This window comes from Centruroides sculpturatus, unplaced genomic scaffold (genome assembly GCF_000671375.1).
Source record: "Centruroides sculpturatus isolate CEXI.00-Female unplaced genomic scaffold, Cexi_2.0 scaffold274, whole genome shotgun sequence".
Classification (NCBI taxonomy): domain Eukaryota; kingdom Metazoa; phylum Arthropoda; class Arachnida; order Scorpiones; family Buthidae; genus Centruroides; species Centruroides sculpturatus.
In genome coordinates, this window is record NW_019384458.1 from 306,299 (window position 1) to 323,285 (window position 16,987).

At 30.4% G+C, this 16,987-nt stretch overlaps 2 protein-coding genes across 3 annotated transcripts in view; one reads left to right on the forward strand and one right to left on the reverse strand.

The window, feature by feature from the left end:
• LOC111620728 (biogenesis of lysosome-related organelles complex 1 subunit 5-like) overlaps window positions 1–6,810 on the forward strand; it is an 8,503-nt gene extending 1,693 nt beyond the window's left edge. Inside the window, exons 3-5 of one of the 2 annotated variants that reach the window (XM_023362717.1) lie at window positions 1,337–1,466; window positions 5,305–5,360; window positions 5,675–6,810. In XM_023362717.1, coding sequence (XP_023218485.1) covers window positions 1,337–1,466; window positions 5,305–5,360; window positions 5,675–5,872 — 384 coding nt within the window. In that variant the 3' untranslated portion in view covers window positions 5,873–6,810. Of the gene's footprint in view, window positions 1–1,336; window positions 1,467–5,304; window positions 5,361–5,515; window positions 5,572–5,674 lie in introns of both variants that reach the window. The other variant, XM_023362718.1, reaches the window with a different exon arrangement.
• A 5,886-nt stretch (window positions 6,811–12,696) lies between these two features.
• On the reverse strand, window positions 12,697–15,313 carry LOC111620715 (hydroxysteroid dehydrogenase-like protein 2). Its single transcript, XM_023362702.1, has 3 exons — window positions 15,171–15,313; window positions 13,556–13,657; window positions 12,697–12,932 (listed from the first exon to the last, which is right to left on the reverse strand). Exons 1-3 carry the CDS (start codon window positions 15,199–15,201, stop codon window positions 12,712–12,714), a joined length of 354 nt encoding a protein of 117 aa, XP_023218470.1. The 5' UTR covers window positions 15,202–15,313; the 3' UTR covers window positions 12,697–12,711.
• Between the last annotated feature and the right edge of the window lie 1,674 nt (window positions 15,314–16,987).

Genomic DNA, 16,987 nt, shown 5'->3' on the forward strand with positions numbered 1-16,987 from the left:
GCGAACGAACATAAACAGTGGCGTAATCGTCCGTTATCGACCGACTTCAGACCAATTTTGAATTTGTAAACTGTCATTGCAACGGACAGTTGACATTGTGCTCTGGAGGAAACAATTTGTATCACTCTTGCTACGGATATAATTTGTAATCTGGAATTTTTTGCATACTTTTTTAATACGTATTTAATTGCAGCTCGCGAAAAATTTCAAATTTTGAAAAAATGGCTCGGACTATCAAGGAGCTTGGCCACCCTGGCTATAATTAATAATTAGAAACTAAGTAATTTAGTACTAGAAGTAGATGTAAGTAATTAGGTACTTTAGTACCAAATAGCTATTATAGCACAATAATAGCCAGATTAATTATGGCAATCGGAAATTAGCTTAATATTAATTATCAATGCTAATAATAATATAGTAATGATTTTACTTTGTTCATCTGATTTTAAGCCTTGTTCCCCTCTGTAGTCATTTTGTTTAATTTATCCTTAAAAGCATCTAACTATAATTTTATGTTACTTCCACATTAATGCATTCAAATGTTATTTCTTTGTGCTACTTTTGTTTGCTTTGTCACTTTGAATGGAGATATTTAAGAAACCAAAGACAAAATGTAATTCACATCTAGATAAAAATGAAATGGGATTTTTGTAAGAATAAGAATTTGTGTTAGTTGTTAGAATAAGGATTATACTCATTATTCTTACAACTAACAGAATTAATAATTAATTAATTTTTTTAAAGAAAGAAGTTTTAATTAACATAAAGAAGATTTATGATAGTTTTATATCAGTGAAATGGAAATGAGGCATACGATATTATATTCTTAAGGATAAAGATAGAGAGAGGTTGTGTTTTCTAAATGAAAAGATAATATTTAAAAAAAACATGAATTTAATCATTATGGAAGATGTTTGAACAAATGATATGAAACTAGAAACATTGAAATCATAAACATTTAATTCAGTTTTACTGTCCTGGCTATTATGATGTAACACAGAAAAGTATTGTAATTTTGTCAAATTTGATCCTTTAGGTTTTTTGCAGATCTTGACGTTTTGTTGTTACAATTTCATATCCTAGTATAAGTGAGGATTATTAGACTTCCGAATGGTTCCATTAATTAACTTCCTGTTTGAATGCCAGGAAAGTGAAGCAAGAATCCTTGACAGCATTTTGTAATTGTTAATAGTTTTATAATTAGTTTTAATGATATATTTATTTCTCTACAAGTATCTTATCTTTGTTTAATTTCTTTTCTGATGATTGACTCTAGCATCAAATGTAACTATGGATTTTGCATTGCAAATATAATTAAAATTTATTTTTATTATAGGAAAAAAGAAATGACAGAGAAGTTCATTGGTTATTTGAAATCCTTGAAAATGTAACAGAAATAAGAGAAACTCAAATAGATAAAGCAAGAAAATATGGAGATAATCATTTATGCAATTTGACTGCCAATTGTTAGTTTATTTTAAATTAATATTTTATAGTTAAATTGTATAATTCAATTTAAAAAAATTATTCTGAACTTCAGTTATATTTAAACTTTAGCAGTCAATTGCAGAGACATAGTTTATGTTAAATGACATTTAACAGCTGAATGGTGTCTAGACATTGACTGGCTGAACTGCATTTTAAAATGCGTTGCAAAGATCATGATTGTCTATTACTGAACACAGTCTAAATGAACCTTGACAAAACATCGGCTATTATGTTCTTTGTTGCTATTCCGCTCTTTTAGGAATCATTCAGCTAATCGGGTTATTTGTTTTTGACATCAGAAAAAAATCTAATAAGGTCACCAACTATCTTTCTTAAGCTTCTGGCAGCATAAAATCTTAAAGCTGTCAACAGCCATTGTTCAGCAGTTAATGACAATCCTTTTCCATTTTGATATTTAATTTCATTGCCAATACAATTTAAAATATGAACAAATCCAGATTTAGAAAATTTATACCGGAATTGAAATTTGTCTTCGGAATAGATTTTTAAGGAATTATTCTGATCTCATATCACTCTCTTCCTGATTATTCATGTTGACAATTATTCATGACTGAATTATTCATGTTGACAATTATTGTCAACATGAATAATTTTAATTGTCAACATGAATAATTTTAAATATTATTATTATTATCATGTATATTTTTTTATTTCTATAAAAAGATTTCAGTAATTATTAAAATTGCCTTGTTTGTTTAACAGAATGTCCTGACCGGGGTATTAACAATAATGACCCCAAAATGTATTGTTTTGTAACTGACACAAAACCTGAATTGTAAATAAAAGCATCTGATTTAACTGTAGTTTTAAGTCTTCACCTGTTTGAATATTGGAATTGAAACACTTAAAACAAATTTAAGCTATTTATATTATATTATTTTCAATCCAAGCAAGCAATTAATGAATAATTTTGTCAATTCATCCCATTTAAAACATTTATCAAAGGAATGACATCCATTTTTATCTGAACTTTGTGACAAACAAAACAATGTAACTACTTTCACTTGAATTAAACCACTGTCTAAACTCACTGACGAGTTAGTTCAGGAAGTAGGTCAAATTACTGGTTTCTAAATGTTGTCTAAACTGTGGCAAGCAAGAAATGGTGTCTCAGCAATGAAATTTTTCTGAACCTCAGTCTAGACGATCTCTAAATTGTCATTGGTGTCTAAATGTCTCTGCAATCGGCTCTAGAAGTTAATTAAAAAATGAAGAAGGGATAAAATAAAAACTAAATAACTTTCTATAGTGTTATAATCTCTATCATTCCTGTAAGAAGGAAGTGGTGGTATAAACTAATATAAACTTGATATTATGTAATAATTCAGAGAAGTTATAAAAGTATTTATATAATTGGTCTAAAAGGGAATTCTATAAATTTTTAGTAAATTTATTATTTGCATATATATGATTTTCAGAGATAATTCTGAAATAAGTTTAAAAGTTTTATGGTTTTAAAATTATTTCTGTTGAGATATTCAAGTATTTTGCATCAATTGGAGAGGGTCAAATGGGAAAAACCTTATAATTGTTTACTTTGAGAAGGAAAGAATCTACTCTGTTTATACAAGATATTTTTTAGCTTCTCAAAGGTATTCAAAGATTCTTAAAAGAGCTATTTTAGTAATCCCATTATGAGTTTGACCAGGTCCATGATGCAGGCCTGATGCATCTGGATGGACCACCCCAAAAACTGTTAGTGTTTTCTATCTGTCCAGTATTATATTCCTGGTCTCTGAGCAGTAGGCTGCTCCCTTAATTGCTCAATCGTCTGGCCATTGAAAAGCATAGATTATGTTAAAGTAGTTTTCAGAAAAATATTGATTATATCATAATTGCCAACATAAAAACATTACAGCAGATTTATGATATAAATTGTAATATACTGTAGTTCATTGAGACTTTGATTCGGTTATGTATAAAATAACTTATTTGTTTTTATAATTAAAAATTATTTTTGTTATAAATTGAAATGCATTGGAAAATATTAGAGATTTTTTTGTTTATTAGAAAAATATTAGAAGAGAAATTACAAATTAATATGAACTTTCAGACTATATGTATTATTACGTGGTATGAACTTCCAGTTTGCACTGGAAGTCACCTTGTTTCAATTCAAAACTTTTCTCCTGACAGCAGTTAATAGATGATCAGCATGACTATTGATATAGGAAAAGTATGATGTACAGGGGCAAGATACTACTAATTTGAGGTGGAGCGCATACATTTTAAATAAAATAAATTAAAATCATGATTAAAAATTTCAGCCCATCATTGTAATCATCTCACAATTAATAATCACTCATTTTTCAATATTTTTTATTCTTTCATTTCTTTCAAGCACGACATTACTGTATGGTTATTTATAAAAATATTCAGATATTACAACAAAAAATTACTAACAAATTAATAATTTACTGAATAATTTGTAATTTCTCTACTAATATTTTTCTAATAAACTAAAAAANTTTAATTTATTTTATTTAAAATATATTCTCTCCACCTCAAATTAGTAGTATCTTGCCCCTGTACATCATACTTTTCCTATATCAATAGTCATACTGATCATCTATTAACTGCTGTCAGGAGAAAAGTTTTGAATTGAAACAACATGACTTCCAGTGTAAACTGGAAGTTCATACCACGTAATAATACATATAGTCTGAAAGTTCATATTAATTTGTAATTTCTCTTCTAATATTTTTCTAATAAACAAAAAAATCTCTAATATTTTCCAATGCATTTCAATTTATAACAAAAATAAGGTTTCCATATCTGGTCTTAGATTTCATCTATGTTATTTCATTCTTGAGATTAAGGAAAGATGGATGGATGACAATGGGAATTTATAGGTGTACAATTTTTTTCAAATTGCAGCCTAATAATTAATACTCTGCAGTAAAGAAAATTTTAAAATAAGAGAGAATTTTTAATTTAATTTATTATTTAGTACTTTACATTGCTATTCCATGAAAGAGCTTAACTAATACAATGAAGTTATTTAATTTATTAAAAAAAATTTGAAGCAATGAATTGAAATATTTATTATTCTAGTTTCAGATAATCTAAAAATTGCTAGAATTCAACAAATTGAAACATTTATCAATGAGGAAATTAAAGTTTATGAAAAGATTACATATTGAAAAATTGTGTTGCGAAAGTAAATTTTAACGTCCAACAAATATATTACAGAATAAATACATATTTTTGCCAAACTTAGTATTTATTGGTCAGGTTCCAAATACAAAATGAAACTCAAATTTTATTATTTACAAATTCAAATTATTTGATTTTATGAACATATTGCACACATTTGAATTTATGTTTGTTGCATGAGAACATCACAGTCATAAACAAGGCAGTTGTTGTGAGAATATATCTTTTATTTGTAGAATAAATGTACATCAAATTTTATTATTCAAAAATAAGATTTAAAGGGAACCTTTAACTTTTTCATTTGTTTATTTAAATATACATTTAATGAAAAATTTAATTTTTCATTAAATGTTTTTGTAAATTTACTAATTTAATTTAAATTTGTAAACATTTTAATTTACTTTCAATTCATTCTCAGAATATCTTGAAATAAATAACGTAACCAACATATTATTTATTTTATTTTTGCTGGGTACGATTGTATTTAATATCTTGAAATAAATTGAATTTAATTGTAAATTTAAAGGATTTATTTGTAATCTGTTTTATAATAGAGTCCAATTATTTTAATTGTGTTTTATGTGTAAGAAATTATTTTTTAAATGTCGAAAGCTAAATGAACAATTTTATTTTTTATAGTGGAAGTGGCTTTAAGAATGTGTAATAAAATTGTTGAAAGAGGAGAACAGGATGTGGTTTGTATTTTTCTTTCTCAAATTATNAGGAGTTAAAAGTAATATAAATAGGTGTTGGGTAATATAGTAGAGTCCGATTATTTTAATTGTGTTTTATGTGTAAGAAATTATTTTTTAAATGTTGAAAGCTAAATGAACAATTTTATTTTTTATAGTGGAAGTGGCTTTAAGAATGTGTAATAAAATTGTTGAAAGAGGAGAACAGGACGTGGTTTGTATTTTTCTTTCTCAAATTATTTTTACTCGTTACACGTCATTCTCTTATTTTTTTAATAGAAATTAGTAAAACATAAAATATATTGTTTCTATATTAGGAAGAGCTCTTACGTGAGAAAAGAAATCATCGTGAAGAGGAGTGGAAGTTATTCTTAGAAGATATGCAGGACAAAAATTTAAAAGTACAACATGTGTTTGCTGAAAAAGAAATGCAATTGAAGAAACACTACAGTGATCTGGAAGAGAAATTACATATTTCTCCAAGTCATACTAATTCTAGAAAAAATAGTACTTAATTATTTATTTGAATTAAAAATCTGTGAAGTCTTTCTTTTATTTATTGTAATGTATAAAATATTCAATCTATTACTCTCTCTTGAAGCACTGTTTTCCAAATTATACAACACAAGGAAAACATCAGAATTACTGGTGATGGCAATAATTTTATAAACATATGTCAATGTATTATAAGCACACCAGACAAAAAATTGCCTTTCAGAATGTATCTAATTTTCAGTTGACTGTGAATTACACCACTGTTTGTAGACCTGCTGGACAATGCTTATACTTTAACATGCCTAGAAATTGAGTGACTTCATTCACTTCCTGTCTGTGTTTTTTGGGCCACTAATGTCTGTTGTTGCATATTGCAGACCCAATTCAACACTCACGTTACTTTTCATAACTTCTCAAGAGAAATGACCTTGTAGATCATATCTGTGCTATTTATCTCCAAAAATTTCTCTCATGGCACCCTCTGGTTTCTGTTAGAGGTGACTAATGTTTTGTCTGGTGTGATTATATTATTAATAAAAGTCCTGTTAATTTAGGGAAACTAAGCAGTCATACATGGTATTAGGAAGAGTGTATTTATTCATATTAAGCTTTCAATATTAACTTCTTTAAAAAAATAGAACCAATTAGAGACTTAATTTTTTCATCCTTCATGATAGATTCAATTTTTACATAATTGTATAAGTACATTAAACTGATAATTCCATATTGATTGATAATGCCGTGCACGAAAATGGCATTTATCTTTAGATTAAAAATAAACGCGCTATAGAGTTTATTATATATTCTATTTTGTATGCATTTTAATTTGGATCTAGCTGCAATAATGGAAATTGTGATATAGAAGTAAGTTTGGGGAGCATTTTTTCATGAAGTTATACATAGAATATTTATGTTTACCTTTGTATTTATTTTTTCAAGAATAAATTTTTTAAATCGAGACTGTGGCTTGATTTCATCACTGATTGGTTTGTTTATAATTTATTTTCTGTGTGTATATATTTTTCAAAATTTAATTTATAGTAGAAATTAAATACCTGGCAATAAAAATGAGTTATAAGTTTCTATATCTGATACAGCGTTGAATAGCTTCACTGACTAATAATATGGTGATCATCAGCTACAGAAGCATCCTAAATTGATGAATATGAATATTAAAAAAAATTTATTGGTCATTTTTCAAGATGGGTGGGGGTGAAACAAACCTGTATACATCATTACAGTACATCCACACATGATTAGACTCTACATTGCTAGTGTATAGTGTCAGGAATATGCTAAATGATGGCACAAATTTTTATCTACAACCTTTTACTTTGAAAGGGTGGTTGTAACCTCTACTCCTAATAAAAATAGGGCAATGTTGTCAATTATAAAGTTGTAGTACATGAATACATACTATTACCTTTTAATGCATTCCAAAATACCAGGTGGGATCATCCCAGGTCATAAAAATATGAAATAAATGCTTCAATTGACCAGGGGGAGACTTATTACTACCCTGTACACACTTCTAAATATATTTGAATGATTCAAGCTTTGTGCCCATTGGGACTTTTGGTCAGTCAGTCAAGAACTATAACAGTCTAAGATTTCACTGAGGGCCAAAATCCATGACTGCAGTGTCCTTTCCTTCTCTATCTTGTTGAATGTGGAAAAAATGTTCAGATAATTTTCTTTTCATTAACTTATCCACCTTCAATGTCACCTTTAGTTTATTCTGATTAACCTTTATTACAGATTGTTTATGTATATACAGTAAAATTTCTCTAACTCAAAGCTCCAAGGGGCATGAAAAACTTGGAAATTAGAGAAGAGTGAAAAATGTCATTCCTGAATAGATTTGTATTTTTACCTTGCTTGCATTATATGAAGAATCTTTGATAGCTTTATTTTTAACAGCCTGTGTAACACCTTTCAGCAAAATGCTCAATGTAATTAATTGAATTGAACAGTTTTGCAGGTACAGTACATCTGGTTGAGATAAGCAAAAGGTCCTCTCACTTTGGACTAGGACATTGCAAATGGGTGTTGAACGTTAGCTACAACTCTATAAATTTCATGGAAATCCAATAATTACAATCACTTTGGCTAGAATAAGTATTAAAATTTGAGTAACAGGAGTTAAAAGTAATATAAATAGGTGTTGGGTAATATAAATAAAAGTAATAAATAGGTCTTCAAGTTGAACCTTCTTCTCCTGAAGTTGAATTTTCTTCAAGTTGAACAACTTGAAGAAAATTTGAATTAAGGAAATTCAAGTTGTTAAATCCCTATTTTCTTCCATTGAGCCTTACCAAGTGCTTTGTTTTCTTCAAGTTAAAGAAATATTTGAGTTAGAGAAGTTTACTGTGTATATTTTTTTTCCTCCATATTATTAGGTCATATCACCATTTATTCATATTTTTACTTTTTCATATTTTCTATCAGGACCTTCATAAAGAGCATTGTAAATTCATTGCCACTGGCAGGAGATACTTATGTAACATATCCTCTTCATTGCTTATAAAAATGTCTTGTACGAAATGATCAGTATGAACTGTAGAGATAAATTCTGTTACAACTCTCCTTAAGCACATCAGTGGCAAGATAGATAAAAACCACAAGACATCAGTTGATTCTAAGTTTACAATTGATCATGTGGAGTTTTCTACATGATCATGTTTGCAACATCTAGAGACCACTTCCCTATAGAAAGTCTTCCTGGAAGGCATCACAGCAGATTGCTTTTACATTGCATTGCCTTTGCCTACACAGCACTTTTAAAACTTTGTATAAAGTTTGAAAATGCTCTATAATGATTAAGGGATGTTCACATGATAAGGCTATAGCCTAGATTATAAACTTGCTCATAATTGGGAAATCTGTGGCCAGCCACACGGGTCTTTGAAGAATTGGCATGAGATACATTATTATTTTATTATAAATTCATTAATAAGTGTAAAAATGATTAGATCTGCATGCCAGAATATNCGTTTTTAATTCTCGGACGGTTTTCTCCGGTTTTTCTTTCGCTTCGTTCAGCGAAGACGTCCGAATACTCCCGAAAATTCTCACGTTTATCAGGGTCTTCCCGTCTCCTCTTTCTTTTTCGCGGTCGCCGAGGCGTACAAAAATGGATCAGCTTTCCATGGGGCAACACCACCTGGGCATTATCAAAGTCTAATGTTAGTCGCGCCGCCTCTATGAAGTCGCGGCCTAAGATCCCGTCACACGGGGTAGTGACTTCGGCTCGTACTATACCACATGGCATGCAAAGTTTCTTTCCCCGTAATTTAAACGTAGGCATTACGGCTCCTATTTCAATAGTTGGCTCACCTAAGATGGGTTCAATTTTTTGTCTAAGTCCAAATTTGAGAGGAGCTTTCCCCTTCAATCGGTTTGCTAGGTCCTTTGACATGAGCGTTCGTTCCACTCTAGGGTCAACTTGCATTTTCACGGGGATATTATTAATGTAAACTAATATAATAGGGTTAGGTTTTAACACAGTTCTCGTTAGTCCTATTCTGCCTTTCCACCTCGTCTCGTTCTCCTCGGTAGGGTTTCTTTTTAGGTAATATTGAGGTCGTTGTTCTTTAATGCTACGTATATTGCCTTCCCATCTACCTCGATTCTGAAAGTCGTTTCGTGGACGCATAGAGCGTTCGCTAGGTCGGTTACTCGGCTGAGCGTATCTGTGATTAGGGGAGTTCGAGTGATATTCGCTTCGCCGTAAATTCGAATTATTATAGGGGTTGTTATCATAGTTGTTACTAGTATAGCTTCCGTGCTGGTTTCTCCTTGAGGTAGGATTTCTAAAGCCGTTTTGAGCGGAAGATCGGACTAAACTCTCCATGCGAGCCTTAAGTTCCTTCATCTCTTCAGTTAATTGCTGTAGCTCGTTTAAAGAGGGGGAGGAATCGGTCGCTCTGTCGCCTTCTCGAATTGTTCGCATGATCCCTCGAGGATGTGCGGTAAGGTTCTCTATTCTTTCCTCGCTAATGGCGGCTTTTAATGCGTCGTCGAAGGTGGCAGGCTCTCGGGACATTGTTCGCTGCCTTATGCGTATATCGATCCCATTTAGGAATTGTGCCTTCAATCTCTCATCTAGCTCCTTGCTTTGTACTCGGTGAATGATAGCTGTTTCCGTGGCATTTGCGCCAGGCTCTGGCGTGATTTCTATCTCCATGGCCAACGCCTGTAGGCGAGCGGCATACGTTTGTACGTCCTCCTCCCGTTTCTGCACGCACGTATAAAATCTATTTAGGCGAAATGTAAAGGGTTCGCGGTCAAAACGCTCTATCATTAATCGCTTAAACTCGTCGAATTCCTCTACTTCCTTGATTCGACGGTCCTTCCTAACAAATTCCCGGGCTATCCCGGTAAGTTTAAGCTTTGCCTTGGCCAACATTTGCGCTTTCGACCATGCCGCTACCTTGGTGACGTCCGTCAACGAATCAAAGAAGTCAGTCACCCTGGGGCCTCCAGCTTCGCCCGAGAATACTGGTAATAAAGGGATAATTCCACTCAATCCTCCCAACGTAAGGGGATTCGTCGTTGGGTTAAGATTTGGGTTTGGGTTGCCTGCCCTAGCCGCATCACGAGCTGCTTCCTCCATTTGGTCTATTTTCTATACTTAACTCTATCTAAACTTAAAAACTAGGTCTAACTAATCCCTACTACGATTCAAATCAACTATTTTCTCGACTATAGCCTCCTTCGCCTTACCGATTTTTTGATAAAGTCGGACCCCACTCCTGCAAACCAATATGTGAGGGTTCTAAGGGTTTTTTAGTTCAAAACCCCACTCCTGCTACACCAATATGTGATATTTCTAGGGATTTTTAGATTCAAACCCCACTTCTGTGACACCAATATGTGAGCCACCGGGAGGGAAGAGGAGTCCTCTCCCTCCGGCCACTGGTCGGTGACCTACTTTCTTGTCAGGGATGGTAGTAACGTTCGGTTACGCGTTACGCGAGTGGAGGAGAGTTACGGGGTCGACGATAAGGCGTTGGCATAGTCGAATAAAGACACCATTTTTCTAAACTAACAATTTATTACAGACAAATAATAAAACAAACGTTCTAACATGTTACGTCTCATTCGCGTATGAGAGAGAGAGCTTACAATAAAGCGTTCATACCTCTTGCGATGATATCGAAGGTCTTTAATTTCTGAAAAGCGGGATCCAAGTTGAAGGTTGGAATCGAAGGTCTTCTAATATGTGGTGCGGCCGGTTAGAGGGAAGCGAAATTCTATCTTGATGGTGCGATGGCGACTTCTTGATTAGCGANTATATATATATATATACTAAATATTGTTGAACGTTATCTAAAACTGGACAACCTGAGGTACCAATGGGATATGGCACTGAATAGAAAAAGTTAATTTAGAATTATAAAGTTGGAATTTAATGTCTATCAAAAGTTACTTGTAGTCTGGACTGTGTCAAATACATTCATTTTCACAACACCAACTACAAAAATAGATTACAAGATTTCTTTATATACTAGATTTAAGGTGATAAACACAGTAGAACCAAAGTCCATCTGGCTTCTTTGGATGAATATCCTTAAATCATAAAAGAACTGTGAATGACATATAGCAATGTAAAGTTGCCCACAAGTAAAGACAGGAGAGGGAAGACATGAAAAACAAGAGCACAAAAGAGTGATGAATAAGCTGGTAATGACACATTGCCATTGTGGCAACACTATTGAAGTCTCCTGAGAGAAATGAAGTGCTCCACAATATGAATATTTGTGGCTTAAAGTGCCAAGTTAATGTATCATTTGGTATGGTACCAGTTATCATCACTTTGACATGAATAACAGGAACACAACAACAAACCTCCCACATATCATCTCTTTATATGTTCTCTATAATGGTGGCTGTTGATGTTGCCACAGGACCTGTGGAGATATGCTGTGTAACTGAAACATTGCAAAATTCTGATTAAGAAAGGAATAAATGAGATAAAACTTTGGAGTAACAAATAAAAGTTATTACAAAATGACTAAGGGACACTTATAAAGTGCAGAAAATTCACATCGAGCAAAGATCTTTATTAGAGCCATACATTCCTTTGCAACTATACACACAGATGGCTCTTTTGTAAATCTGGCAGAATTGTTGCACAAAGTTTCTTATTGGCTCCCTATACAAAACAATAAGATATTTTGAGAACTTTGAAAACCTATATCTCCAGAACAAATCATCAGATCTGAAAACAAAATGCTTATTGCATGTCTGCAGACCCATCCCTATCTATTGACACTTAATTCATTCAAATCTGTTGAGAAATCTAGGCAGATTTGAACAAATTGAGTTCAGCTAATCAAAATCTTAGCATAATATATACACGCACTATATAACTCTAAAATGTATATTATTTCATTGGTTGAACAGAAATTTTTTTTAACAATGTTAGTCAATAAAAAAGTCAACAGGTCACTTGTGAACCAATAATAATTATTGAAATATTCAAATTAAAATCAAATGTTTACTAGAATAAAAAAATTTTTTTAGAATAAATTGCCAGTGAATCAAGTATCTGATAGTAGAAACAGAATTTCTTAATAAATAAAAATTAATTAATTAAATGGTTAAATATAAACAAAAATTATAAACAATATTTCAATTCTAAAAATATATTCCTGAAATAACTATATTACTGGAAGGACAACATTGACTACTTCATCTAATCGTCATCTATAAAAATAAAAAATATTGATTTGGCAGAGTAAAAACTAATTTTCAGACATCTTCAGGTCATAAACCAAGAGTTTACAAACAAATTCAAGATTTTTAGCAAATTTATCAAATGCCATTGATTAAAATTTAATTCAAATATAATTTATCAAGTAAAAAAGATGGGTTTACCTGGTTCAACAGCATATTGATCGAAATTCTGAATGCCAGATTCTTTCAAAATATGTTCGTCAATGCAAAAGTTTCCAGTGAAAGTCTTACTATCTTTAACGAGTATTGCATAAGCGGCATCGGCAAGAATTTCGGGTTTACGACAAGATTTTGCCACTTCTTTGCCCCCTAACATTTCCATTGCAGCAGTCGATATAGCTGATTGAAAAAATATCATTAATATATTTCCTTAATTATAGGGTAGCTGTATTCTTATTAGTTTCACTCTATAATCCTTTACATACATATAGTATTTCATACAGCAAACAAATATCCAATAGTTTAACCATATACAAATTATTAATCAATTCTCTCTTCTACATATGCATTCTAGGATGATGTAAGTCATGTGTAATAATTTGAATGTGCTTTTATGAAAACATGTACAAATTATATGGCACTGAAGAGGGGTGGAGAACTTATGTCAGCCCAAAATGCATATGTAGAAGAGAAAATTTAATAATAAATTGTATATGGTTAAACCATTAGATATTTGTTTGCTGTATGAAATACTATATCTAATACAAAGGATCATAGAGTTAAAACTAATCATTAATATTATTGTTTTATAAAATAAAATTTTACTTAAACATATTGATCTTACATGATATTAATTTATATCATCATTATGTAATTATAACTATCATCCATGACAGATTTAATAACATTGATATTTCTAAAATTTCTTAACTTATAAAAGCAGTAAGTGAAAAATGACAATTTATGAACATTAAAAATAGTAATAAAAAATATTTTAATTACTATATATTAAAAATTCTTACCTGTTTTGGGCCAAAGGGCATTAACAGCAATTCCATCATTTTTAAATTCTTCTGCCATACCCAAAACACACATGGACATTCCATATTTAGCCATTGTATATGCTATTAAAGTGATTAATAATAACTATATTTATTAAAACAAATTTATTCTTATGATAATTAAACAGAATTACTAATGTGAAAATTGATTTAAAATAAAACGTGCTTAATTTTTTATGTATTAAATTTATTATCACATTGCCATTTTAGTAGTAAATTCTGAAGTATCCAGTGTGATAGTTCTTTATATAATTGTAAAGAATTTTCAGATAAAAATGATATTAAATTCTTAAACATTAGCAAAGTTGATATTATTTGGATGTAATTTTCAATTTACATCCAAATAATATCAATTTATAATATCAACAAAACTTTTCTTGATTTCTGTTAGTTTCAATCCCAATGCATTAGCTATTTCTTAAAAATTTCAAAAATTATAAATTAGTTGACAGTTCTATAACACAGAAATCAAGAAAAGTTTCATTGCTTCTCAATTATACAGCACATTCCCATTTAGTATATTTAAAAATACACTGGAATCATCTGGAATTTGTCTCCCAGTACTACATTTTGAAAATTTCAATAGATTGGCAAGAAAAAAAAATTTAAAGTTATTTTATCATGGAAAATTGATAAACTGCATTCTTGAAGCAATTAAAATAATTAAATGTTTGAGACATAACTCATATTAAACTTAAATTTTTTTTTCTGGTTTGTTTCATTTGCTTCATAATTTATTTAAGTATTTTGGTACAGACGTTTATCTTTTATTTTAATATATTTGAAACTCTTTATGTAAACTTCATGTAATTGGGGTACTGCTTCATTAGGTCAAAATGTTGTAATTCCAGAAATTAGGTCAAAATTCCAATTCCAGAAAAAAAAATCAATGTTTAACAATGTTTACTGGTAATGTTTTCCAATAACCAAATATTTTCAGATGCAAAGACCTATCTTCAAATTACTTTAAAGATGCATCTTTGCATCTGAAGTTTGTTCTGTATTCAAATTACTTTACACGCAGAACAAACTTAACTACTCTGATAAGTTTATATCTGAATATATTTAATAACTGTCATCTGAATCTATAAAATACAGAATACTTAATTTTAAACAATTTCTTATAAAAATTAAATTGCTCTTGTATAGTAGAGTCCCAAAAACTCAGCACTCGATAACCCGGCAGTCCGGATAACTTGGCCACACCCTGGCAGGGTGAAAAAACCCCTAGTTACTTTTCATTATAGACAGCTTTATGCTTCTTAAAGTATTTTTCTGAAGTTTGTCTTATCAGGTAAATTACTTACACTGTGTATTCATTAATTTTCATTTTCATGTAGCAAATAAAGTATGTACTTTTCCTTTGTTTAAGGGTATTTGGGCAGTTTATTCTATGTTGTATTCTCAAGCAAACAATACATACAAGTACAGTACAGTATTTTCTGAGGAAACACTCATACTTATTCTTTTTTAACCCCATTCCCGATAACCTGGCATTTTCACAAACTCGGCCACCCTTCGGTCCACATTAGGCCGCATTTTCAGGGCTCTACTGTATTATAAAAATACAGCTTACCAACATGATCTTTAAACCATCTTGGATTCATTACTAGTGGCGGGCTCAAATTAAGAATGTGAGGGTTACTTCCTTTCTTTAAGTGAGGCACACAATGTTTTGATCTAAAATATTAAAAAATAGAAATAGTAATAATCTTAATTATATAATTTTTATTAATAATGAATTAGATTAAGTATTTTCAATTGTAAAATTCTATAAACATTATTTTTCTTAAATTAATGGTAAATGTTGAACAGAAATTTAGATTCAAAAGTAAGCTAACTAACTACATTAGTTATTGATAAATATAACTTATCAGCATATTTATAATTTATTTTATATAATACATTCTAAAAATATTTTTAGAAACTATTTTATTTTGTGCAAAAAATAAAATAAAATAAAATGCTAAAATAAGTAAATATAATCATAAACAGTTATTTAATAAAGTATAAATTCCATTAATATCATCAAAAGAATGAGAAAGACAAAGGATATCAAACATTACTAAACAGCAACAGATAAAATTATAATTAAAGACTTTATATATATTAATAAAAACATAATAAATATTGTATGTTACAAGTACTGTAATTTTACAAATAACAGAATGCAGTAATAATCTGTGTAATTTATCACACTAACAATCTACTAATTATAAACAGTATATACACACCACAAAATGTTTTAGTAGTGTCCAAAACTTTTTGCATGCAAGTGTTTTATGTTGTGTAATTCTTCATTTATTTACTTTTATTTATAGATGACATAAAACAAACATTTCTTCTTTAAATTTTATATTGGATATTAAAGGTTTTATTTTCTTAAATTTAAATGCATATAATTATTCCTTGTTAGTTACATCTTCCCATGTAACTAACTAAATCAGTAATGAACAACACACTGTACATGAGGTCCTAATACGTGGCCACAAGGGTTTTGGCAACAATTTTATTTTCTTATTTTCTGCCTCAAGCTATTCTAGCAACTCTAGTTGATATTTGTAACAAAAATCATTCAAACTAACCTTGATGAATAAAAAGGTGAGAATAAACTATACTAGGTACATTACTAGTTTACATATGTTATTTGGTATCTAGTTTACTGGTGGTTATGGAGAGTATTGGTACTTGGAAGGCTTAAAGCAACTCCATAATAAAAAGTGCATATGGCCTGCTAGAAGTCTACAAAGTTCACTTCTGGCTCACATTCAGAAAAGGTTGCTCATCATTAAACTAAATGTNACTTCTTGATCAGCGACTCCCCGGAGAGGGGGAAGGAGGATGGCTTTTATACCTTTTTGGTGGGAAAATTCGTCAGGTGATCAATTGTTTTAGCAGGTGTGGGGTTAAAGGTGGTGTTAGAATGACAACTATATGACGAATTTCGCCGATAACTGTAAACTATATACGGTTTTATCGTGAGAATGTTTATATTAAAACAAAAAGAGTTATAATTCTCGCATGTACTTTAGATTTCGTTTTTGTAGGATCAAATTCCTTTGGTTGAGGGCATTTTTATTTTAAATTTATTAAACTTTTAAAGTATTAAATGCTTTCATTAACTTCGAATTTCACACATGCAGTGTAACTGAAACATTGCAAAATTTTGATTAAGAAAGGAATAAATGAGATAAAACTTTAGAGTAACAAATAAAAGTTATTACAAAATGACTAAGGGACACTTATAAAGTGCAGAAAATTCACATCGAGCAAAGATCTTTATCAGAGCCATACATTCCTTTGCAACTATACACACAGATGGCTCTTTTGTAAATCTGGCAGAATTGTTGCACAAAGTTTCTTATTGGCTCCCTATACAAAACAATAAGATAT

Bases quoted from the DNA above. Each gene is read 5' to 3' on its own strand.
- LOC111620715 (XM_023362702.1), bottom strand. From the start codon at position 15,201: ATGAATCCAAGATGGTTTAAAGATCATGTTG. The intron at 13,658-15,170 runs GTAAGCTGTATT...TCACTTTAATAG, and splicing joins ATGGTTTAAAGATCATGTTG to CATATACAATGGCTAAATAT. The intron at 12,933-13,555 runs GTAAGAATTTTT...TTTTTCAATCAG, and splicing joins TGCCCTTTGGCCCAAAACAG to CTATATCGACTGCTGCAATG.